This window comes from Lepidochelys kempii, chromosome 15 (genome assembly GCF_965140265.1).
Source record: "Lepidochelys kempii isolate rLepKem1 chromosome 15, rLepKem1.hap2, whole genome shotgun sequence".
Taxonomy (NCBI): domain Eukaryota; kingdom Metazoa; phylum Chordata; order Testudines; family Cheloniidae; genus Lepidochelys; species Lepidochelys kempii.
In genome coordinates this window covers 29,369,292-29,393,428 of record NC_133270.1, presented here as the reverse complement: position 1 = coordinate 29,393,428, position 24,137 = coordinate 29,369,292, and the positions used below count along the sequence as shown (strand labels likewise).

At 43.3% G+C, this 24,137-nt stretch overlaps 1 protein-coding gene across 1 annotated transcript; it reads left to right on the top strand.

Annotated features, from left to right (window-relative positions):
• FOXN4 (forkhead box N4) lies at positions 1-22,764 on the top strand. Its single transcript, XM_073313690.1, has 9 exons — positions 1-86; positions 11,521-11,684; positions 12,235-12,350; positions 12,449-12,562; positions 13,844-13,971; positions 14,487-14,583; positions 15,496-15,703; positions 21,395-21,775; positions 22,439-22,764. Exons 1-9 carry the CDS (start codon positions 1-3, stop codon positions 22,687-22,689), a joined length of 1,545 nt encoding a protein of 514 aa, XP_073169791.1. The 3' UTR covers positions 22,690-22,764.
• Positions 22,765-24,137: the final 1,373 nt, after the last annotated feature.

Sequence of the window (24,137 nt, the reverse complement as noted above, 5' to 3'; positions counted from 1 at the left end):
ATGATAGAAAGTGACATTACATCCATGATGTCAGGAATCATTAGAAATTCAGGGCAAAATCATCACCCCTCGCCGCAGGAATACAGGTGAGGAATTTATCCGTTTGTAAAGAGGTGTTGCATCCTCATGGCCCATTAGATGACTTTAACAGTTGTGTATGTTTCTAAATAAAATCAAATATTCCAGAAATCCTCTTTAATGAAGAAGCTAATTACATTTAGCTCTTGTCCTTAAAAGGATTTTTCTCTTTGGTGACTGCTTGTAGCATACTATGTGCTCAGAAACATCCTGGCTTAAAATGTTTTGATAGTAAATCATAGTCAGTGCAAATATGTTCAAAGCCTGGTGTGAACTTCTGGCATAGTCTGTGCTCTACGTGATTTGCCAGACTATGATACTAGCCTCCTGTCATGTAGCATTTTGAATTGATAGGAAAAACAGGAGTCATGTTCAACTAGCAATTGGGAAGGTCCTAATTAAAATAAATATTTACTTTAGTTCCCAAATGCATTCATATGCCAAACTACTTATAATATGAACAGGAACAAACTTGGGTTTGCTGACAACCTTTAGCAAGTAGGCATTTATTTACCTATACCAACACTTACCCATTTACATTTTAAAAAAAAATCTTTTTTCTGAGAAGTCATGGGACAGTTACGCATGAATTACAGTGCTTTGGGTTAATTCAGCTACATCTTATCACATGAGGTGATGTTTTATGAAACACATTGTAGCATGTGAATCAGTGCAGCAAAGTGAAGAGGGCTTTTTTTGGTTTGTTTTTAAATGCTGAGTGGGTGACTCTAACAGCCAGTGGGTGTTTTCAACATTTCCTTGGGTAAAAGTGGGCAGCCGTATGTGTTCTCCTTCTTCTTCTAGCCTCTCTCTATTCAAAATGCAAACATTGCCAGGCAGCTTCTTTCAGCGCAACAAGTGATTTGTTATACTGGGTGAAGCCACTATGGAGAAAGGTTTGTGAAACCCTGTTTTGCTGTTTATTAAAGCACTGTTTGCTCTAGGCATTTTGTTGGTTTTGTAAATATTGGTAAAGAAATGTCTGTTGTTTAGGAAGGGTGTGGGTGACCTGTGGATGCTCAATTGTAAATCAGTATTAACTCTCTGAAGCATATAGCACTGAAACAAAAACCATTCATATAGAGGAGATTCTTTAATTCATAGTAGCAAAAAAAAAAAAACCCCCCAAAAAACCCCAAGCATTTTGCAGGATATAACTTATTTTACTTTTAGGACACACAGCCAGAGTATCTTAGTTTACTTGTTTCAGAGTAGCAGCCATGTTAGTCTGTATCCGCAAAAAGAACAGGAGTACTTGTGGCACCTTAGAGACTAACAAATTTATCTGAGCATAAGCTTTTGTGAGCTACAGCTCACTTCATCGGAGCATGCCACACAGTACTCCTTTTCTTTTCGTTTACGTGGAGATCAAGCAGGTTTTAAAACTGCTTTTAGTTATGTATCCTATAGTCTTAAAGCTAATAGCTCCTACATCACTAAAGTTGTTTTTAACTAGTTTGAGATTTTTTTAAAAAGTCTTTTCTGAGTTATGTGACCTCATTTACAAGTAGTAACTTCTGATAAAAATGCATCGGATCTGAACTACACTGCAAATATGGAACAGTATTTGTCCTACTTCATGAGAAAACACTTTGGATTATGTAAAAGAAAATCTTTTAGACGGAATGATTTTAAGAAAAGAATAGACCTGTCAAATTCTATCAGCTCTGTTTACTCTCCTGCTGTCACCACAGTCCAAGACTGGAACCCACAGTCCTGAGTTCTCCATGGGGGAGCAGAAGGGCTCCGCAGAGTAGGAAATGGCCTCCAATTAGTGAATGGGAGGCTGGGACTGTGCTGAGAAGACCCTTCTGTCTCACTTAGAATCTTTCAACTGGACAGTTACACTTAGAGGAGACCAGGCTTTCCAGGAAGGGTAAAGAAGGGAACAGACAGAGGGAGAGAGACAGGAATGAAAGGCAGCAACTACAAATAATTTGTACATGTGGTTTATAGAGAAACTGTGCCCATGCGGTTTAAAGGTCAGATTTGAAACATTACAAGGTCTCCCTTGTTTTAAAAAAATCACTTTGGCGGATCTTGAGAGCTTCCAGACCAAGAGCATATTTAAATGAGAGAGAGTGGATGGAGTGGAGATATGGACTGTATTACTCAGTAAAGTCCAGACACAGACAGACTTGTATGATGGTTTCAGATACACATTTTTGCACAGATTCAACAGTGCAACATAAAACACCATCCTTGCTAAGTGCCATCGTCTACACCCTCAACTCCTCCCTCCTATGGGATGTAGGTACCTGCCTACTTTGCATAAAAGGATGCATTTCCAACTCCTCCATAGAAAACATTCTCTCTCACCCTTCGAGGTTACCACCTTAAGGGTAGCAGGGACACACACTTCTATTGACTGCAGCCAATACTTTAGGGAATGATAAAGCTGTAGAAGAGCTTGCTGGGATTGGCATACCCTGAACATGTTGCTCTTACTAATTCGTTTTTAAGATTAAACTGATTTTAGTGTAAATATTTTATTTTTCAAAACTGAAACAACAGGTGACAAGTTTATAATGCAATAGAGTATCTGTGGGTGTTCCAGTAGTGAGCTAAGCAAATTATAGGTTCTGAGTCAAAGCCTATTAAAGCAATGGAAAGACTCCCCTTGATGTCAGCGGGCTGTGGAGCAGGCCCTTGAGGGGCAAAGTTATTCAGCTTACAAATGCTGTGGTCTCTACGAATATTCTTTTTGGTAGAATTTTACAAGTAAAACAGAATGGCAACTTTGGAACCATTAAGGGCCATTGGGCCAAATATTCATGCACTAAAGCAACTTTACACAACAGAGATTTTAAAAGTTCCTAAATATGTACTGATCCCAAACACAGGAGTGGCTATTTATTTGCTAAACAGTGCTCTAGTTCCAAATCAGCATGTGGGTGAAACTGTGCATTTTTCCCAAAAATCAATTGATTGTCGATTCAGTAGACCCACTTGGGGGGAGGTATGGGGAAATATGGTTATCAAATAACATAAGGGACACGTCTCAAAATACATACTAAACTATTCTAACTTTTATAACAGTTTAAATCTAGACTGACTTGACCACAGAACTAACTGGCCCCAGAGCACGCCAGAGTCTTATATAATGGGTCTGATTCTGCACTGCAGTCTGTTTGCGTTTAGAGTATCAGGCAAAACTCCCAGTGTTGTCTCTGGAAGTTTCCTCAGAAATGACTGTGGCACTGGTCCAACTACTGTAATCCAGGTTTTAACACCTCCTAATGAAGGTCTGAATTGATTTTAACTGGCATTTCAAAAAGCCATACACATTTTCACAGAGCAAGTACGTATTTGTTAAGGGTGGGACATTAACAAAAGTCAAAACATTCACTGTTAAGAAATATTCAACATTTTTGCTCACGTTTGACTCTCTTTGTTTTTAGAATATAGCAGCAGCATACTGGTTTTGGCCAATCGCTAACCTACTTCTGGGCTACATATGTTACAGGGTGAGAACAGTGACATGCCTAAAATGCTATGTTTGGACCACATGCCTCTAGAATAAGAAGGGAATGCAAGAGTAATTCATCTGGCCTAATCAGCATTTATGCAAATACAAGTTTAACAGAGTCAAAGAAACATACTTGTGTACTGGTATAGCAAGGAATACTTTTAAAAGCGTCACTAACTAAAATGAAATGTCACTTAAGGAATCACATTACAAATAGTAAATAGAGCTGGTTAGGTAAATTAACTATTGTCTGGAGCTTATCACTTTGTGTAAAGGTTGTTGGACTTTCAATGTAGTGTAGTATAACAGCATCCTCATTTTCCCCTATTTCTGATTTATTTGAGCAGCCTTGTACAATATTTTTGAAGGACTTGCAATGTGAGTATAAAGTCACTATTCATATTAGGTTAGAATAACGGTTTAAATAGGTAGCTCTTAGCCAAAAGATGTTTAAATAGTCACAAAGCACTGACTGTATGAGTAGAAAATATCTACTTTACTTGCGTCATATACTGGGTGAAGCGCATCCTCAAATAAATAAATAAACCTTTAGTGTTTCAGGAATATAAATACACAAAATTATCACAGGAGCATTAACTCATTAGATATCCTGGCTAAATTCTAACGGATGTAATTACATTCTTCCAACATAAACTCCCCCCACAGATTCATCTGGTTAAGATATACCTCAGTTCCTGTCCTAAATGGTTATGTAGTATGACTTGTTCCAATAGGCCCTGATTCAGCAAGAGATTTAGGCATGTTTGTAGTCCTATTGAAACCAATGAGATGGAGAGTTATGCACATGCTTAAATAACCTGCTGAGTTAGACCCATAAACAGCTGTTATGTTCCACTCCAGAGATCGCTGCACTTCAGTGGTGGAAAAAGGGCCTTGTCTACCGCTTGTATATCAGTTTGTTTGTAAAATGTTTTGTGACAGGATGTGCTTGTAAGATACGACTACTGTATGTCGGGAAGTCAGGCTACAACATGAGCAAACCAAGTTTGGAATTTGGATCTGTGAGGAGCAATCTATGATTTAAATATTTTCTATATTCATCATTGGGGACAATCACGATCAGGGAGTTTGGGTTAAAATAGAACTTGCTGCAGCTAAAAGGTTACAAATACATAATTAATACAACAGTAATTGTTCCTGAAGAGAATTGCAGCGTCCATTCCCTTGACACCGTGACGTGGCTGAGGGATTTTATCACCTTAGTTGCTTTAAGAGAGAAAGTTCCTAAAAACGAGTCAAACTCAGGGTGCTGAGAATTGATTTAAATGGATTAGCTCAACTGTTGCCCATGCAGTTCCTGAAATTTAATAATCAATGTAAAATAAAAAATGATGGCCCTTCCTTCTCAAATTATTTTGCATTTACAATATTCTTACTTCTAGCTCTGCCAGTCTATGGGCCCCATCCTGCCAAGTTCCAAGACCCCTCCCTCAGTGTTCAATGAAATCAGTATAGAGGACCCTGAACCCCTCACCGGAGGGGCTTGGCACCTAGTTCAAGACCTGGGGCAGAAAATGAATTTGGTTGAGTGTTCAGTTACCACAAGAAGTTTCAAATACTTGTGGTACAGAACACTTCTCCTTTTATCTATAAAGCTCTCCCACATCCCCAGTGAGCTAGAATGCTTGGATCTCTGAAGCAGTGGGTAATACTCCTGACTTAGGCCTGGTCTACGCTAAAACGTTAGGTCGACCCAGCTATATCTCTCAGGGGTGTGAAAAATCCACAGCCCGGAGCGGCATAGTTAAGCCGACCTCACCTCCGGTGGGGAGACCACGAGTCAATGGAAGAGTTCTTCTGTCAACCAAACTACTGCCTTATGGGGAGGTAGATTACCTAGGCAGACAGGAAAACCCCTCCCATCAGCATAGATTGTATCTAAGGTGCAGCGTTTCAAGGGTACACAAACCCATGGTCATTTACACCTGTGCAGCGTGAATGTAGCATTCTACACTCAGTTGGCACTGGAGTAGATACTGGTACAAGATGCAAGGCAAAGGGAAATCAATTCATTGTTGGTAATCAGGAGATCAAACTAGGGACATCTAATGAAAGCGAGCAAAATAGCTCTAGCTCACAGCCAGCTGCTTTTACCAGTTTATACAGCACCATGTACGTAGGGCCAGACTTTGTCTCCCTTCTTTACTCCAAGTAGAAGCCAGGTTTGCTTCCATGGAACAACTTGCAGAGTCAGGTGCTATGCAACATGAGTCAGTTTGGCAGAGTTGTGTCCACAGCAGGGAAAGACTGTTGTGTAGAGCACAGCAGGGAGTCAGCAGCTACAGATTCACTTCCCAGCTCTGCGATTGACTTCCTGTGAGACTTGGGCAATCATGCAGTTCCCCCCACCCCCACCCTCCTCTCTGATATTGATCTGCTGCCACCGGGCGCTGTGAAACTTAACTGAAATGTAGAAACCATTCTGATAGCCGTTAAGGTACCATCTACCAGAGGCTAAGCATCTTTGCTCGAGAGGTCTTTGAAGAGTTTTGTCCTTTTATCTTGACTACTATAAGAAAAAGGAAAAGTGAAACAGCAACACTGCACACAGTGATCAGATTTTTGTTTTTTTTCCAAAGCCCTGTTTTTTTTAATGCCGGGCAGGGGTAGTCAATTATTTTTTGTCAAGGTCCAAATTTCTTGGTTAAGGTCCAGACTGCAGAGAAAATAATAAAACAACAACAAGTAGTAAATAAAAAGATTTCAGGGTCCGTTCAAAAGCATCTGGCAGTCGGATTTGGCCCACGGTCTGCCTATAGATTACCCCTGACGCCGGGGTTTCTAAACTGTGGTTGACGGAGCACTTGGTGGTGGTCCAGGGAGAGCTGTCTGGTCTCTAGGGCTACCTGAGGTTATTTCCAGGGGACCCAGAAATGAGAAAAGGTGCTGGGAACAAGAAGCAGCAAGCCCGCCTCATTGCCTGTATGTAGGGGACACTGAGTCCCTGTAAGAGACAGAGGGGAAGCTGGATTTGTTGGCAGAGACCCAAGCCAGCCATTAGCAGGAGAGGAACTTCCAAAGGAACTGTGGAGACAGAGAGAGGTGCTTGTGCTACATGGGAGATGGGAATCAAGTGGCAAGGAAGCATTTGCAGGGGCAAAGGAGGAAAAGGGGAAAGAAGAACAGAACCAATAAAGTGAGGGGCAAAAATAGACAGTGTGACTAATTCACTCCATTTTTAAATGACAGAACATTTCCTGCATTGGAGACAGCTAAAAATATGTAAGCAATTGGTGCAACTGCCTAAGGGATGTTTGCAATCACAAACGAGAAGGGAAGTTCTCTTTGTCACCACAGTGTGAGTGGAGGTTTCCATGAGAGCCTCTATGATACTGCCACCCACACTGACAAAATGTTTGAGAACGGCTGCCTAAGAATTTACCACTTTCCTAGACCATCCCTAACCTTCAAATCTGAGGCTAACCTTAATATCCTCAGCCTGAGCAGTTTGCTTACAAGCCAGGCTGCCTTTATAGAGCGTTAGGGCAGTACAGACAAAAAAGAACACCCATAAAGTCTCCAGGAGAGAGCACAGCGTGCTCCCTCGGCAACAGCCGCCATCTTGAACAGAAACTGCTTTCCAAAAATGGAGGGCTTCTCAGCAAGCAAGCAGACAGACTCCTTAGACATTTTCAGTAAGTATGTGTTAGATAGACTCCATCGGTATTTAAATTAATCTGAGCCACACATACCTGGGGCTGTACAAACACACAGGAAGACATGAGCCCTGCCTCCAAGCGTTTACCATTAATTTAAGACAAAAAAGAGAAGAAGGATACAATGGAGATCTACAAAACAGATAGTTTTGTATGCGAGTTATATCTATGTAGTTGTACATTGGGGGGTGGGGAGGGGATTACACAGGTGGAAGAAGGTTGAACTCCATGAGTAGATAAATTGCCAGCTAGCTACTACTATGCATGGTTTAACTAAAGCAGATGGTTTGATTTGCATTTTTTCCCCTAAGAGTCAAAGACACACCCAGAACCCATCTACCGTTAGAAGAGTTGAATTTATATTGCCTAGTATATTTGTACATTTACAAAACCCAGCCATGGGACAGCTCTCCCTGTGTAAATCTTTGTAAAAGATCTGAGCTCTCATTGCCTGGATTGGGTTACTGTGAAATGGGAAGTATAGAAGTGACTTGAAGTCACCACTGCTGAAATTTATGTTTGTTTTGAAGACAACTCAAAGAATAATCCCTTTATGCCACATGCATTTTTGGTAACCTGCTTAGATTCTACAATTTTACTACAAACTGTTAACATTTGTTAGAGTACTTGTCAGTCTATTTTAAAAAATAGTTGTAAGAGAATACATCAGAGCTGTTTAATTGAACAAAACAAAGGTCTGTTTTGTTTTGATGGGAAGTACAAAGTCAAATGCAGACTAGAAGCCTATGCTAGGATGGAGGGGGCTAAAATTTGTTTTACAAATGGATCGGGGCACTCTATTTCACTGTACCCTTGTATCTGGTTTAAAATGGGGCATAGTGACTGATATATTATCTTTAAAATATGGCCTCTATGCCCCTCCCTGTCTCTGTTAGAAGAGGTCCATGCTTATGTCCAGTACACTGTCTGCACGCTGTTCTGCGATGTTGTGGAATAAGGATGCTGTGTAAAAGGAAAGATGTGCTTCAGGTTATACTAGGAAGTAGGAGAATCTTGAGCTTCCTACTGTTCAGACAGCACCCTATTCAGGCTGTTTGCAGTTAAGGTTTCTGACAACATCTAACCACACAAAGTGGATTACTAATCATTTAGGCTTCTAGAAAGAGCTGGATGGATCCACTTAACATTAAGATAAAGCAAAGGAATTCATCAGTTTTCCAAATAGATAAACGTAGAAAGGTTATTGTGCAAATATGGCTTCTGTGGTCCTCCTATTTGGAGCTGTTTAGCCTATGCTGTGGAGTGGAGAGAGGGCATGTGGCAGATTCATTTCCTGACAGGAGGCGTGTGCAGTGGGTTTTGACCCTCACCGCCCATCTGACCCCATTATTTGTTGAAGGAGCTGACTTGTTTGGAAGGACTGGCAGGGACCAGGGTGCCAGATGGCATGTGTGTGTCTGTGTGTGTGTTGTGTGTTGGCTGTCATTCAGCCAGATTAATGTGAAGTTTGTAAAAAGGAGGAGGGAAAAAAACAATTAAGCAAGAATGCCAAAAACAATGGAGGCCACGTGCCACTGGGCAACAGTCGTTTGCAACACAATGGGTTATCGGCTTACAATGAACGGGTCCAACTGTTGCAAACGACATGAGCCTGCCCAGTTTTCAAATCATTTAATGCTCTTGTTTACTTACAACCCAGCCAATCGCTAAGTAGGGAGAGTGGTCACCTGATGTTCTTTTTATGCATTTAAGTCCCAGGCCTCACAAAATAACTGAACAGTGGTAACCATGGCAATGCTAATTATTGCACTATAACTACAGTAGGAGAAAGAAACCAGGGTAGCCTCGGAGGAGGATTTGAAGACGTTTTTGGCCAGGATTTGAGCTTTGGCTTCTGCTTGTTTTGTATTTTAAAATCTTTGTGCAAACAAATAAAGTTCTGCCTTAGAGATCTACTGGGTAGTGGAGTTTGGGGAACTTTTGAACTACTGAAAATCTTGACTAGAAAAAGCTAAAATCTCAATAGCCTTTTGGGCTGCAACACACTGCTGTTTTTGCATTTTATGTTAAGCTGATTTAGACTTATGTAAAACGTACAAGATGCTTCAGCAGAAATATGATGTATTGACTGCCTCTGTCTCACCATTTGACAATGGACACACATTAGTGCTGTGCACCTGGCTTTTTAAAAGGTCACTAGTTGACCGGAGAACATTTTCAGTTAGGGTGTTTTAAAAAGAGAATCTACAGACTCAGGCTAACCTGTGTCCTTCCAAAATAGAAACGTTTTCAACGGCTGATCTGTGCAGTCCGTACTCAGGGCTATGTAGAGATATCCCCCTTCCTTACGTGAAGTGGTGCCCGACTTTCTCAGCACAATTCAACATGAGTAACTCTCACACCCACTTGTAATCGTTGTAACTCACTGACTTCAGTGGCAGCTTTGAATTGAGTAAGAACGTTTGCAGTTTGGCCCTCCATATAAATGTGTTTGTTTTTGCTTTTTATGCAGGGATTTCTTTATCAGAAGTAATACAAAGTTGATCATCTCTTTCTAAGAGCACAGCCTGTGCAAGCAGGGCAAAATGTGCCGATTTCTAAATGAAACTTTTCACCAAGAGAAGTCTGGCCCGGTTTTCCATTGGCTTTATCAATTAAGATAGTCTGCATTTATGGTCATAAACTCTTACAATCTGAAGATTTAGCACATCGGAGGTGGTTTTAAAAAATTAAGTTGGGTATAATTCCATTCGATCTCACCAAGGACCGAATGGAGGAGATCTGCAGTTCATCCCACAATCTACAGATTTTGCTTTATAGTGAAGATTGCAATATGCTGGTTTCTGAAGCCCTCCTAGCTTCTATTTAAGGAAGGGTTAGATCTGAATTTTTGTTATAACCTGAATCCAGTTTCCCTTCCTGGTTCTCATACACTAGCACAGTGCTGCACTGTTTGGTTTTCAGATGCTGCAGAGGAATGTGGATTTGGAATTAAAATAAAGATCATGGAAACAGTTCCATAAAAAAAAACTTGTTTTTACAAAATCTTATTCTCAGCTGAAGTTGCCCTAGCAGTGTCCATCTGGAAATGGACAGAGACCCTTTAAAGATCTTGTGTTAACAGATTTTTTTTTTAAGTTTCTCAGAGTGGTTAAAAGAAAAGGAGTACTTGTGGCACCTTAGAGACTAACCAATTTATTTGAGCATGAGCTTTCGTGAGCTACAGCTCACTTCATCAGATGCATACCGTGGAAACTGCAGCAGACTTTATATACACACAGAGATCAAGTCTGCTGCAGTTTCCACGGTATGCACCCGATGAAGTGAGCTGTAGCTCACGAAAGCTCATGCTCAAATAACTTGGTTAGTCTCTAAGGTGCCACAAGTCCTCCTTTTCTTTTTGCGAATACAGACTAACACGGCTGTAACTCTGAAACCTGTCAGAGTGGTTAGAACATTAATAATCTACTGCTTCAAAGGCCCCCCCGCACCGTTTTAAAGTAATTTTTGAGATAAGTACAAAACAGTCACTCCTGTTCAGTACTTAGGTACCAATTCTAAAAAGCCTTAAGCAAACACTGGGCACAGGAATAGTCCCACTGCAGTCAATTTTCCATTACCAGTGTTCTGTGTGGGTTATTTTAAATTCAAGTATTTTTCTTTTAGCATGCCAAACTGGACCTTTGCCCGAGGCAACAAGTGCTCCTAGTGCACACCTGTTTGGTGCGATAACTGAATGTTTACAGCACGGGCTGCACGTTGAGAGCCACTTCAACCTCTGAAAAGCCGCATTTCAGATGGAAACGCCAGCAGCACTTGGAGTACAGCACCGCTGTGCTAATGCCCTTCTCTCTCTCTCATACTTCTCATAATGTTCAGCTGACCACGATGCAGGGAGATCTCGACAGAACAGTCTCCTAAATTGGTCCTGGTTCAAAACAGAAACACTTCAATGCCTGCTAAATAAAATGTTACCTCTCTTACAAAGGAACACACGGAGGCATTATGAATGGGAGATGGGCCTGAACAAAAAATTCACATCTTGAGCTTTGGATCCACATCCCAACTTTCATGCATCCGATGAAGTGAGCTGTAGCTCAGGAAAGCTTATGCTCAAATAAATTTGTTAGTCTCTAAGGTGCCACAAGTCCTCCTTTTCTTTTTGCAAATACAGACTAACATGGCTGCTACTCTGAAACATCCCAACTTTGTAACTCGGACCCACGTCTACTGTTAACTTGCATTAGGCTGGGCCGCCCAGACATCCGTCTTACCCACAGACAATCTAGCAGAATCTTTGTGCTCTTTGGTAACCTCCCACCTTGTTCCCTGCAGACTCTTGGCTTCCACCCCATCTCAGTTGAGTGAAGATGACCTTCCAAGCGATTTGCAGTCCTTGTCGTGGTTGACCTCTGTTGATGTTCCTCGCTTACAACAGATGGCTAGTGGAAGAATGGACTTCAGCATCAGCTCTCAAGAGTCGATGCTGCAGCAGACAGGTAACTTGCCCTGCTGTTAACTGACAAATAATAATAATAAAGAGAGACAAAACTCCCTGTAACAAGCTTTCTTGTTTGTAACTTTTCACAGTAAGTACATTAGATCTAGCTCTCTACATCCTGTTGCCTTTTGTTACAAGAGATACACCCTATCTTTTTTTATTTATTTTTTTTTAAAGAGGCACTGCGTACTAGGGGTTAGAACAAAGATCAAAGAGTCTGGACTTGACTTTTATGCCCAGCTCAGCCTCCTTGTGTGATCTTGGTGCAAGGACTTCATTCTCAGAACTTTCTCAGTACCTCTGGAAATAGTCATTTATCTCTGTGCCTTTGTTTCAACATCACTAAAATGAGAATAACTTACCAACCCTGCAGCTGTGCGCTTCATACAGCCTCTCAGTTAATGGTCACCAAACTTCTCCTTAGTCTTAACATTACTTCAGCAAACACACTTATTTGTGTTCACTTTATGGAGCAATTTATGCCATTAGACTATACAACCTTTTGGGGCAAGGATTTTAATTTAGCCTTTGTGCTTTTTCATGAATAGGTCCCGTGCCAGGTAATATGCATTCAGCAGGTGCTCCAGGAGCACTGATTCAGGTGCAGGCCAGTCTGCCACAGGGAATTCTGGGACTGAATACTGTTACACCGCATGGAGCAAACGTAAGAGCTGACCTGAGCGGGTTAATTGTCATTGCAATGTTTGCCAAGGAAAGATGTTTGACTATAGGACCAACACTTCTGTCTTTTCATCCCAATAGATGAGCCAGTACACAGTCGGAGGGCAACCATCTCCTAGTTTACAGTCACAGCACTTGCTTTTCCCTGCTCCTCCTTCACAGCAAGTGTTTGCCATAGCACAGAATGTGCAACAGGTACTATTATTTGCCATGCAGCCTGCGTCTCAGAGTAGCTGTACAGATCGGATTTGCAGGCTCTTACACAGACCTACAGATATTCTACACCAAAGTGAACAGCCGAGCTAAAATCAACTTGAATCCCTCTAACCTAATCTCTGTGCATGTGCCTTTGAGAGACAGGTTCTAAAATGCCAATTCTAGGAACCATTCAGGAGGAAAAACACCACTGCCTTCCCTACCACTGGTGATGTGCCATAGAAACTCGGGATTGGGAGTGTTCCCTTTCAAGAACCAGTAATCAGCTGCTTATTCCAACTAAGTTGTCACTACACAATCCCCCCCAAATTGGAAGAAAACATTCTATCCGTGTGTCATTTTACCCACCCTCAGCCGGCTTCTTGATGACTCTGCTCACTGAAACAGCAATGCCCAGGGTCTGGAAGAGTACCCCTCCAGTCCATAGCTGCAGCTTTTGGGGAGAATTCCATCACGGCCCTCTCCCCCCGTGACACTCCGAGAGGCCAAGGACGGAGTGGAAACGGAGACAGAGCTGCTCTCGTTCCATCCCTCTCCTCAGCTCAGGTCTGCTTTGCTGCCAGGAACAGACTGCACCACACAGCCCACATAGTTCTTCTACTGTGGATATTTAAAAAAAACAAAACCCCACTTTAGTCAGTCTCCAGAGCTTCAGGCCAGTATTTTACCAATGCCAGATTGCTCAAAAATGTGATGGGCCTGAGATGGGTAGGGACAGCCTGGGATGGAGCTGTGACAATGTCACAAATTACAAACAAATTATTTGATAATAGCATTCGGATGAGCAAGAGCCTTGTGTGCTACTGTATAGTGAACCGGAACTGGGTAGCTTTTGGTATGTTCATTTTAATGATGTCCTGTAATTTGGTGTCTGAATCAATTAGAGTCTAAACGGCATAGGAAGTGCCTCCCCTTGCAAAAAGGGAGGGGGGTTGCACGGTGAGGGGAGGGGAGAGGAGTTTCATTATGAGAAAGAATGGAATTTGCTGTAAACTCTCCATGTCCTTTAGTCCACACTTGGCCTCACCAACTGTGGGATTGGTTAGAATCTCCTGTCTCTTCAGAGCACAGGAGCCTGTTCTGGGAAGTCTTTCTGTTGCACCCGTACTGTCTGGAATGTGATCTTTTCCAGGGAGCTTTCGTGTCTCATCAGTACAAAGCCAGAAATAACACATGGTGTGTGTGTGTGTGTGTGTGTGGGCGGGCAGAATGGGGAAAGCTGAATCTTCTGACAGTTTTCCCTCTTTCTTCTGAATATAGTGTAACCCAGCTGCAATATACAATGCATCCTATGGACCCCATCCTCAATATTCTCAACCTCGCCTTGCCCCTCACACTGCTCAGGAAGTCCATCCAAAACATTATCCCAAGCCAATCTACTCCTACAGGTGAGTGGAGGACAAGCTGGGATATTGCTCCCAGCCTGCATTTGGCATGGTTATAAATGTATCATACTTGGCACAGCAAAAGCATCCGTTTCCTTTCCTAGCATAAAAGTCATTTACTTTTCCCATGATCTTGACAGAAGCCTTCTCTGGAGAGGCAAATCTGCATCACTCCTCCCACAGCACTGTGCTGTTCTGTCCAGGTTGCTAGCATAGTTAATAATAGTGGAAAGACATTGACAAGCTAATCCCCTTCCAGCAGAACAGAGGTGGTGTAACAGCGCCAAAGAGCTTGGTTCCCAAGATTTCATTATCTTTTTTGGACCCTTAAACACGGAAGCTGGGTAACGTTACTGTAGAGCTGATGAGACCCCAAGTGCAGTGGGAAGTGACTGTTCACACGGGCACGTGTGTCTGGGCAAAGGTGGCTGTCAGGTTGCTAGGTAAAGAGGAGGATATTATGGGCCAGCACAGTCTGAAGAGGGAACTGGCTTTTATCTTCTCTCTCTTTCTTTCAGCTGCTTGATTGCAATGGCATTAAAGAACAGTAAAACGGGCAGCCTCCCAGTGAGCGAGATCTACAGCTTCATGAAGGAGCATTTCCCCTACTTCAAGGTAAGGAATCAATAAGCTTTTATGACTGAAGGGAACAAAACAGGCCTAGCCACTTGCCAGTGCATTCGATCAGTAGCATCTCAAAACACCGTGTACCAAAACCAACCACCCCAGACACCCACGCATCTCCCCTGCCTTTACCCTGACTGCATTTTAATTCTGGAGTCACACTGTGTCTAGGGGAGCAGGCTATTTATGCATAGGCCACTGGGCATAAACAGAGAAAACGGCCTGGGCCACAATATATGGCACCATGACCTCATCCCCCCTAATCCCCTCCTTGGGCTGTCCCCCAAAGCAAGAACACCCCGAGAAAAGGTGGCCTCAAGAAACGCCATCCCTGGTAGCCTTGGAGCCTCGCTCAGATCTTCCTAGGTTTTTACACGGGGCCTATTGCTGTGACATCTAAGGGCTGATATCTCCCCCCTACCCTCAAGCAACTGGTGTCCAGTTCCACAAACTCTGCCTTGGGCAGACCCATACATGTAGCAAGTTCCACAGCCAGTTGTCCACCCCTGAAAATACCCTGCTGCCTCCAGCCTCCACAGAGCACGTCTAGCTGGTCAACAGCACAGCATCAGCTGAGAGCACCTGGCAGAAGGGCAAAGTGCCTAGGGAGAGGGGCTGTCTCAGAGATGAATCAGACCCAAACTGCTTTATTTAGGTTGACACCAATGCCTTGAGCTGTGCTTGGAAGCTAGTGCAGCCCAGAGCCTTGTGACGTACTAAAAACGTGAGCAAAAGGAGGCTGAGTGCGATATGCTGAAAGCTGCTTGCATTGCTACGTGGGTGGGCAGGTTGTTATGATCCACGTGGCCTGTGAGAGTCTCCCATGGAGAATTCACAGTCCATCCACCCGACGGCTCTCCTCACTGCAGCAGCTTATTCGAATAACAACCTTCTGCCCTCCAGACAGCGCCCGATGGTTGGAAGAACTCCGTGCGCCACAACCTCTCCCTGAACAAGTGCTTTGAGAAAGTGGAGAATAAAATGAGCGGCACCTCGCGCAAAGGCTGCCTGTGGGCCCTCAGCCCTGCCAAGATCGACAAGATGGAAGAAGAGATGCAGAAATGGAAGAGGAAGGACTTGGCCGCTATTCACAGGAGCATGGCCAATCCAGGTAGACTGGCATTGGGCTTTGCCCGCTTGCTGTGTAGAAGAGTCACAGTAAACGAGATGGTTTGGCCAGTCGAACATAAATTGTTATACAGAGCAGGGCTTGGGAAAGGAGGGAAAGTGTTTCAGAGGACAGGGTCGCCCTGCGGGGCTCGTTGCGTGTAGACATAAGAACGGCCATATGGTGTCAGACCAAAGGTCCATACAGACCAATATCCTGTCTACCAACAGTGGCCAATGCCAGGTGCCCCAGAGGGAGTGAAACTAACAGGTAATGATCAAGTGATCTCTCTCCTGCCATCCATCTCCACCCCCTGACAAACAGAGGATAGGGACACCATTCCTTACCCATCCTGGCTAATAGCCATTGATGGATTTAACCTCCAGGAATTTATCCAGTTCTCTTTTAAACCCTGTTATAGTCCTAGCCTTCACAACCTCCTCAGGCAAGGAGTTCCACAGGTTGACTGTGTGCTGAGTGAAGAACTTCCTTTTATTTGTTTTAAACCTGCTGCCCATTAATTTCATTTGGTGGCCCCTAGTTCTTATATTATGGGAACAAGTAAATAACTTTTCCTTATTCACTTTCTCCACACCTCTTTAATCTCTCCTCATATGGGACCCGTTCTAAACTAATAATAATTTTAGTTGCCCTTTTCTGAACCTTTTCTAATGCCAGCATATATGTTTTGAGATGAGGAGACCACATATGTCCACAGTATTCAAGATGTGGGCGTACCATGGATTTATATAAGGGCAATAAGATATTCTCCATCATATTCTCTAACCCTTTTTTAATGATTCCTAACATCCCGTTTGCTTTTTTGACTGTCACTGCACACTGCATGGACGTCTTCAGAGAACTATCCACGATGACTCCAAGATCTTTCTCCTGATTAGTTGTAGCTGAATTAGCTCCCATCATACTGTATGTTTTGTTTGGGTTATTTTTTCCATTGTGCATTACTTTACATTTATCTACAATTTCATTTGCCATTTTGTTGCCCAATCACTTAGTTTTGTGAGATCTTTTTGAAGTTCTTCACAGTCTGCTTTGGTCTTAACTATCTTGAGCAGTTTAGTATCATCTGCAAACCTTGCCACCTCACTGTTTACCCCTTTCTCCAGATCATTTATGAATAAGTTGAACAGGACTAGTCCTAGGACTGACCCTTGGGGAACTCCACTAGTTACCCCTCTCCGTTCTAAAAATTTACCATTTATTCCTACCCTTTGTTCCCTGTCTTTTAACCAGTTCTCAATCCATGAAAGGATCTTTCCTCTTATCCCATGACAACTTAATTTATGTAAGAGCCTTTGGTGAGGGACCTTGTCAAAGGCTTTCTGGAAATCTAAGTACCCTATGTCCACTGGATCCCCCTTGTCCACATGTTTTTTGACCCCCTCAAAGAACTCTAATAGATTAGTAAGACATGATCTCCCTTTACAGAAACCATGTTGACTTTTTCACAATTTATGTTCTTCTGTGTGTCTGACCATTTTATTCTTTACTATATTCTCAACTAATTTGCCTGGTACTGACTTTAGACTTACCGGTCTAATCACCTCTAGAGCCCTTCTTAAATATTGGCATTACATTCGCTATCTTCCAGTCATTGGGTACAGTAGCTGATTTAAAGGGTCAGTTACAAACCATAGTTCATAGTTCCGCAATTTCACATTTGAGTTCTTTCAGAACTCTTGGGTGAATGCCATCTGGTCCCGGTGACTTGTTACTGTTAAGTTTCTCAATTAATTCCAAAACCTCCTCTAGTGACACTTCAATCTGTGACAATTCCTCAGATTTGTCACCTACAAAAGACGGCTCTTTTTTAGTTCTTTTACTGTGTTTAAGTTGAGCCTCTATTATTGGTGTCTTTGAAAAGCATCCATGGAGCTTGCAGGGATTTCACTCTAGTCACTGTACCTTTTAATTTCTGTTTAACTAACCTCCTCATTTTTGCATAGTTCCCCTTTCTCAAATTAAATGCCACAGTGTCGGGCTGTTGAGGTGTTCTGCCCACCACAGAAATGTTAAATGTTGTTATATTATGGTCACTATTTCCAAGCGGTCCTGTCATAGTTACCTCTTGGACCAGATCCTGCGCCCCACTCAGGACTGGATCGAGAGTTGCCTCGCCCCTGGGGGGTTCCTGTACCAGCTGCTCCAAGGAGCCGTCATTTAAAGTATCGAGACATTTTGTCTCTGCATCTCGTCCTGAGGTGACATGGACCCAGTCAATATGGGGATAATTGAAATCCCCCACTATTACTGAGTTCTTTATTTTGATAGCCTCTCTCATCTCCCTGAGCATTTCATCGTCACTATCACTGTCCTGGTCAGGTGGTCGATAATAGATCCCTACTGTTATATTCTTATTAGAGCCTGGAATTACTATCCAGAGAGATTCTATGGAACACGTGGATTCATTTAAGATTTTTATTTCATTTGATTCTACATTTTCTTTCACATACAGTGCCGCTCCCCCTCCCCAACCCCCATGACCTGTTCTGGCCTTCCCATAGATTTTGTACCCTGGAATGATTGTGTCCCATTGTTATAGCAATATCCTCCTTTAACACAAGGCACTCTAGTTCACCCATCTTATTATTTAGTCTTCTAGCATTTGTGTACAAGCACTTTAAAAACTTGTCACTGTTTATTTGTCTGCCCTTTTCTGCTGTGTCAGATTCTTTATGTGAATGTTTCTCGTCTGATCTGGCCCATACTTTATCCTCTTTCATCCCCTCCTCCTGACTAAAACCTAGCAAATCTCTCTCAATAGACTCTCCTCTAAGAGAAGTCTCTGGCTGACCCACGTGCGCCTCTGCAGTCATCGGCTCCCTCCTCCCCCCCATCTCTTAGTTTAAAAACTGCTCTGCAACCTTCGTAATGTGAAGTGCCAGCAGCCTGGATCCACTCTGGTTTAGGTGGAGCCCATCCTTCCAGTATAGGCTCCCCCTATCCCCAAAGTTTCCCCAGTTCCTAATAAATCTAAACCCCTCCTCTCGACACCATCGTCTCATCCACGCATTGAGACTCTGAAGAGCCTGCCTACCTGGCCCTGCGTGTCGAACTGGCAGCATTTCTGAGAATGCCACCATGGAGGTCCTGGACTTCAGTCTCTTTCCTAGCAGCCTAAATTTGGCCTCCAGGACGTCTCTCCTACCCTTCCCTAGGTCATTGGTACCTACATGTACCACGACCAGCGGCTCCTCCCCAGCACTACACAATAAGTCTATCTAGATGCCTCGAGAGACAGCTGCCAAGGAAGTTGGTTTGGCTAGCTGAGTGATTAGGGAAGCACCATGCTCTTCTGGCACACTCCAAGAGTGTTTATTATTGGCCTAAAACCAAACAGGTTTCTCAGGAATCATAGAATATCAGGGTTGGAAGGGACCTCAGGAGGTCATCTAGTCCAACCCCCTGCTCAAAGCAGGACTGATTCCCAATTAAATCATCCGAGCCAGGGCTTTGTCAAGCCTGATCTTAAAAACTTCTAAGGAAGGAGATTCTACCACCTTCCTATGTAACACATTCCAGTGTTTCACCACCCTCCTAGTGAAAAAGTTTTTCCTAATATCCAACCTAAATCTCCCCCACTGCAACTTGAGACCATTACTCCTTGTTCTGTCATCTGCTACCACTGAGAACAGTCTAGAGCCATCTTTGGAACCCCCTTTCAGGTAGTTGAAAGCAACGATCAAATCCCCCCTCATTCTTCTCTTCCATAGACTAAACATCCCCAGTTCCCTCAGCCTCTCCTCATAACTCATGTGTTCCAGTCCCCTAATCATTTTTGTTGCCCTCCGCTGGATGAGGCCTCACCAATGTCGAATAGAGGGGAACGATCACGTCCCTCGATCTGCTGGCAATGCCCCTACTTATACATCCCAAAATGCCATTGGCCTTCTTGGCAACAAGGGCACACTGTTGACTCATATCCAGCTTCTTGTCCACTGTCACCCCTAAGTCCTTTTCTGCAGAACTGCTGCCTAGCCATTCGGTCCCTAGTCTGTAGCGGTGCATTGGATTCTTCCATCCTAAGTGCAGGACTCTGCACTTGTCCTTGTTGAACTTCATCAGATTTCTTTTGGCCCAATCCTCCAATTTGTCTAGGTCCCTCTGTATCCTATCCCTACCCTCCAGCGTATTTACCTCTCCTCCCAGTTTAGTGTCATCTGCAAACTTGCTGAGGGTGCAATCCACACCATCCTCCAGATCATTTATGAAGATATTGAACAAAACCGGCCCCAGGACCGACCCTTGGGGCACTCCACTTGATACCAGCTGCCAACTAGACATGCAGCCATTGAATCTAGCACAAAAAGCAGGCCTGGGTTTGCTGGAATAGTGCCTTCCATATGAAATAGTCAGCGTTGGCATCAGAACTGAGTCGCGGCAGCGCAGAAGAGGCAGATAATTTTTTTAATGTATTTTTTGATTCAGCACTTCATCCAAAGCTTGCTTGGTGTGGTTCCTAAATTCTCCTGCCTCTGATCTTTCCAGCCCTGACCCACCCCGCCAGGCACTGACTTAGGTTCCCACCTACTGCCTCTCCCTGCCCTTCACTGTCTGATCATCACTCCCCTCACCTCTCCTGTGAGTGTCGTCTAGTGATTAATGCTGGGCAATGAAAGCCAGAACTCCTGGCTTTTATATCCAGCTTTGCCACTAACACTGAGAGATTTTGGGCAAACCAGACTTCAGCTCCCTGGGCCTCAGACTACTCATCTGCAAAACGGGTGCGCCACCTCCCACCTAGCAGAGTGGGAGGGAGGCGGAATTCATGCTGTACAATGCTTTGAGATCATCTGGTGAAAGGTGTTAAATTACCAACACCTATACGAAGCCCTGACTCCAGTTTTCTCAAAGTACCCCAGTCAGTTTTATCTTGAGACAGTAACCACGCGTCTTAATTGGGCATGCTGGCTCTTTCAGACTCAGATCAGATCCAAGATGATTTTATCTTCTGTCCCATTTTTGTCTGGTCGATTTATCTGAAGTCTTTGGACATTCTAGACAACTTCCGCTGCCTCTGCTGGTCAGTCCTTTCGCGCGCCGCATTTTAAACACCACATTTCATGCCTGTTCCGCAGAATTATTGAGATTTTTATTCATTCTCCAAGATTTCCCCATTTTTATACAAACGGTGTATTTGTTAAGATCGTATTAGCATGGCCGTGGCTGAAACCAAAGCTGACTTTCCCTGGTAAGTCTGGAACGTGTGATCAGAATGACAGAACATTTTATTTTTGACTGAAGAGTTTAAAAACAAAGTATTATTGAAGCTGTCATGTGGCTGTCCTAAAAAAACATACTTAAGATGTAAAGACAAGTTAAGCGAATCCTGAGTCAGATTAAAATTTCCTAATCTCTATCAACAAGGCGCTCACTGTAGGTCTGCCCCAGGTGGTTTGAAGAGCGTTAGCCTGCCTGCCCTGGTAAATATCATGCCAGGGTTTTCTTGGCCTGATCATAAGACATCAAAGACAAGACCTGTGTATGGAAGGGAGGGAAGAGTGGAGGTGGCAAGAGCTACCTGTCCAGCTCCAGAACTGTATTTCTGCAGTGTGTCTCTATTTACTGCCAAAAAGCAAAGCCTGCATCGCAGACCCTCAGCAGCCTCAGGACCTATTAGCCCTGCTCACACGATGGTAGGCAAGTATGCTCAGTTACTTGTTTTCTATACAGAGGAATTAGATAAACTAATCACCGACAGACCTGAGACCTGCAGGCGGCCTAGTAAGCAGGCAGAATCCGAAGTGTCCACACTGACCCACATGGCAGCAGCCCAAGGCCGAATTTCCATCTCCAAGCTGCAGCCCCAGCCCATGACGCTCTCTCTGCAGTCCATACCACTGCATCACCAGCTCCAGACCCAGGCTCGCATAGCCCCGGACTCACCGGCACCTGCCCAGACGCCTCCTCTCCATACTCTGCCTGACATGAGTCAGAGCCCCCTTCCTCACCATCCAATGCGCCGCGCACCCGCAGACTTCCTGAATGTGACAGCAGATATGAACACTGAAGTGGATGCTCTTGATCCAAGCATCATGGATTTCGCACTACAAGGTAAAGGAGAAGCTGGAGGGGAGGGGAGAGGAGGGGCGGGGTGTGTGTGTGTGAATTTCCGTACATGCTTCAGTGTAATTTAGCCCAGAGGTACAGTGTCCAGTGAAGATCAGGAGTATATGTGGGGGGTTAGCTTAATGGTTCATAAAAAGGCACCGTGGTCATGGCCAAGTCTGAGAACCTGCCTAGAACAGGATCTCCCAAGTGCTAATCCTAGCTCAGACAAGGACTTCCTCTGTGGCCGTGGTCGAGTTGCAGCCTCTGTGCCTCAGTTTCCCCACCTGCTAAAAGGAGAACTTCTCCCCCTGCCAGGGTGGTTGTGAAGATTAGCTAGGTCGTGTCCATGCAGCACGGCAGGAGAGAAGAGTGCTATATAAATAATATGAGTGTGGGTGAAGAATACGTTTTAAGCAGGTGGGGAGGGGCAGGAAAGTTAGCTGTGGACTGGCCAGCTGAACCTATATTACTCCTGCTATTCTGAATGCCTTTGTACCACAAATACCAAAACCCTAGTTGCTCACAAGCGTCATCGTATGACTGAGTAGAAATTAAAATCTTTCAGTTAAGAGAGTTAAACAGTTACTCTTAAGACCATTGTACACCTTGACCCCAGCCCACGGCAGGTCAAAACTGTAAAGGGACTGAATTTATCATCTTTTAAAGGAAATATATGGGAAGAAATGAAAGACGACAGCTTCAATCTAGATACCTTAGGTGCCTTCAGCAACTCCCCTCTCCAGCTCTCAGACTGTGACCTGGGCACGGCTGGCCTCACCCCTGTCTCAAGTGGCAGTGATTATTCCTTCTCAGACTTACAGGTCACAGGCCTCTACACTACTTACGCCACACTGGATAATGTAGCCTCATCACAGTACATGAATGGTCAAGGCAACAAGCCCATTGCTCTGCTTTAAGATTCACACATGCGAGGACCTAAGTAACTTGTCACAGGCCTATTCCCTCTGAGGCCTTGGGATATGATCTGAAAGCTAGAAAGCAGCTCCTTCTGCAGACCCCTGCATCATGCAAGGTATTTACCAGACCTCTCAGTGTGATGCCAAAATGTATCAAGCCAGTACTAGCACAGGGTTTGAGAACACATCTCCCTCTTCATCTTCACTGAGATCAAAAAGGATTTTGGCTGTTGTGATACAAGAACGGGGAGCTGACAAAACAGAGCATGGAATGCATCAGTTAAGAAAAACTTTACTAGAACAATTCACACACTTGTCACATTCTGGTTAAATGTAATCCAATGCTCAGAACTAACGTCGTGTGCAGGACTGGCATGCAGATCCTATTTGACCACAACACACACAGGAACCACTGCAGCAGCTCACTGCTCCCACAGGACCGAGTCAGAGATTCCAAGAACTACCTGATCGTATGTGTTTGTTTCTTTTTTTTCAAAGAGCCAAATAACTGCAGCCATCAAACAAACAGAGATCACATGCCATTTCTGGAAACACTTGCAATGCCAACACCTTTCTGATGTAACTGTCTTTAATGTATTGTTGCGGAGGCGGGGTGGGAAGGAGGGTTCAAGCAGAATTTTTTTAAATCAAACCCACAATTTTCTTATCTAGAGCTTAATAAAAAAGGAGGGTTAGGAGCTGACCACGTGAAGGCGGTTGTAGGGCTGAATTATTAAACTGATCACTGGAGTGGAATTTTAGGAATGACATTTATCTTAGGCTAAAAAAAGAAAAAGAAAGATTAGGTTTGTTACAATAGTTTCTGTGTATTGTGCTTCCGTTGAGTCTTGTGCTAGGCAGTATTACTATTTGTAAATTTATTTATATTTATTGTTTGAAGAGAAAAGAAATTATGTAAACTGAGCACTGTTCAATTTTTTTTTGAAATGCAGTAACTCTTTATTTGCATGAACTAAATTATTCATTATCACAAATGCAACACCTTATTTTAAATCACTTTTGTAGTACTTCAGTTTCATTTTGAAAGCTGAATTTAAACAAGCACTTTTGATACTGTGAAACACCTTTTAAAAAAAAAGTCAGACCAAATATTTTTTACCTGTACAGTACCAATTCATAATTGTCTTTTTTCCTAATTGATCTAAGCAAAATTGATTCTTACCATGCTTTTTTTTGGTAAACTTTTGAAAACTAGTATGTATTTGGTAACATTTTAAAATTGCATTTGAAGAAACAGTTCAAACGACGAGTTATGTAAAGCAAATTGTAAGAATTACACTTAAATGTAGTGTTTAGTTTTGTACCTCTGTGACATTGAAGTAATATTTATTATTATTTTTTATGTTTCGCTTATCACTGTGCCTCGAGAACAATTTTACACTTCCTTATAATTGTACCAACATTGTACCTACTTATATTCAGACAAA

Excerpts from the sequence above, each read along its gene's own strand:
- FOXN4 (XM_073313690.1), top strand. The coding sequence starts at position 1 with ATGATAGAAAGTGACATTACATCCATGATGTCAGGAATCATTAGAAAT. Across the intron at positions 87-11,520 it reads CCCTCGCCGCAGGAATACAG|ACTCTTGGCTTCCACCCCAT; the intron begins GTGAGGAATTTA and ends TGTTCCCTGCAG. Across the intron at positions 14,584-15,495 it reads AGCATTTCCCCTACTTCAAG|ACAGCGCCCGATGGTTGGAA; the intron begins GTAAGGAATCAA and ends TCTGCCCTCCAG.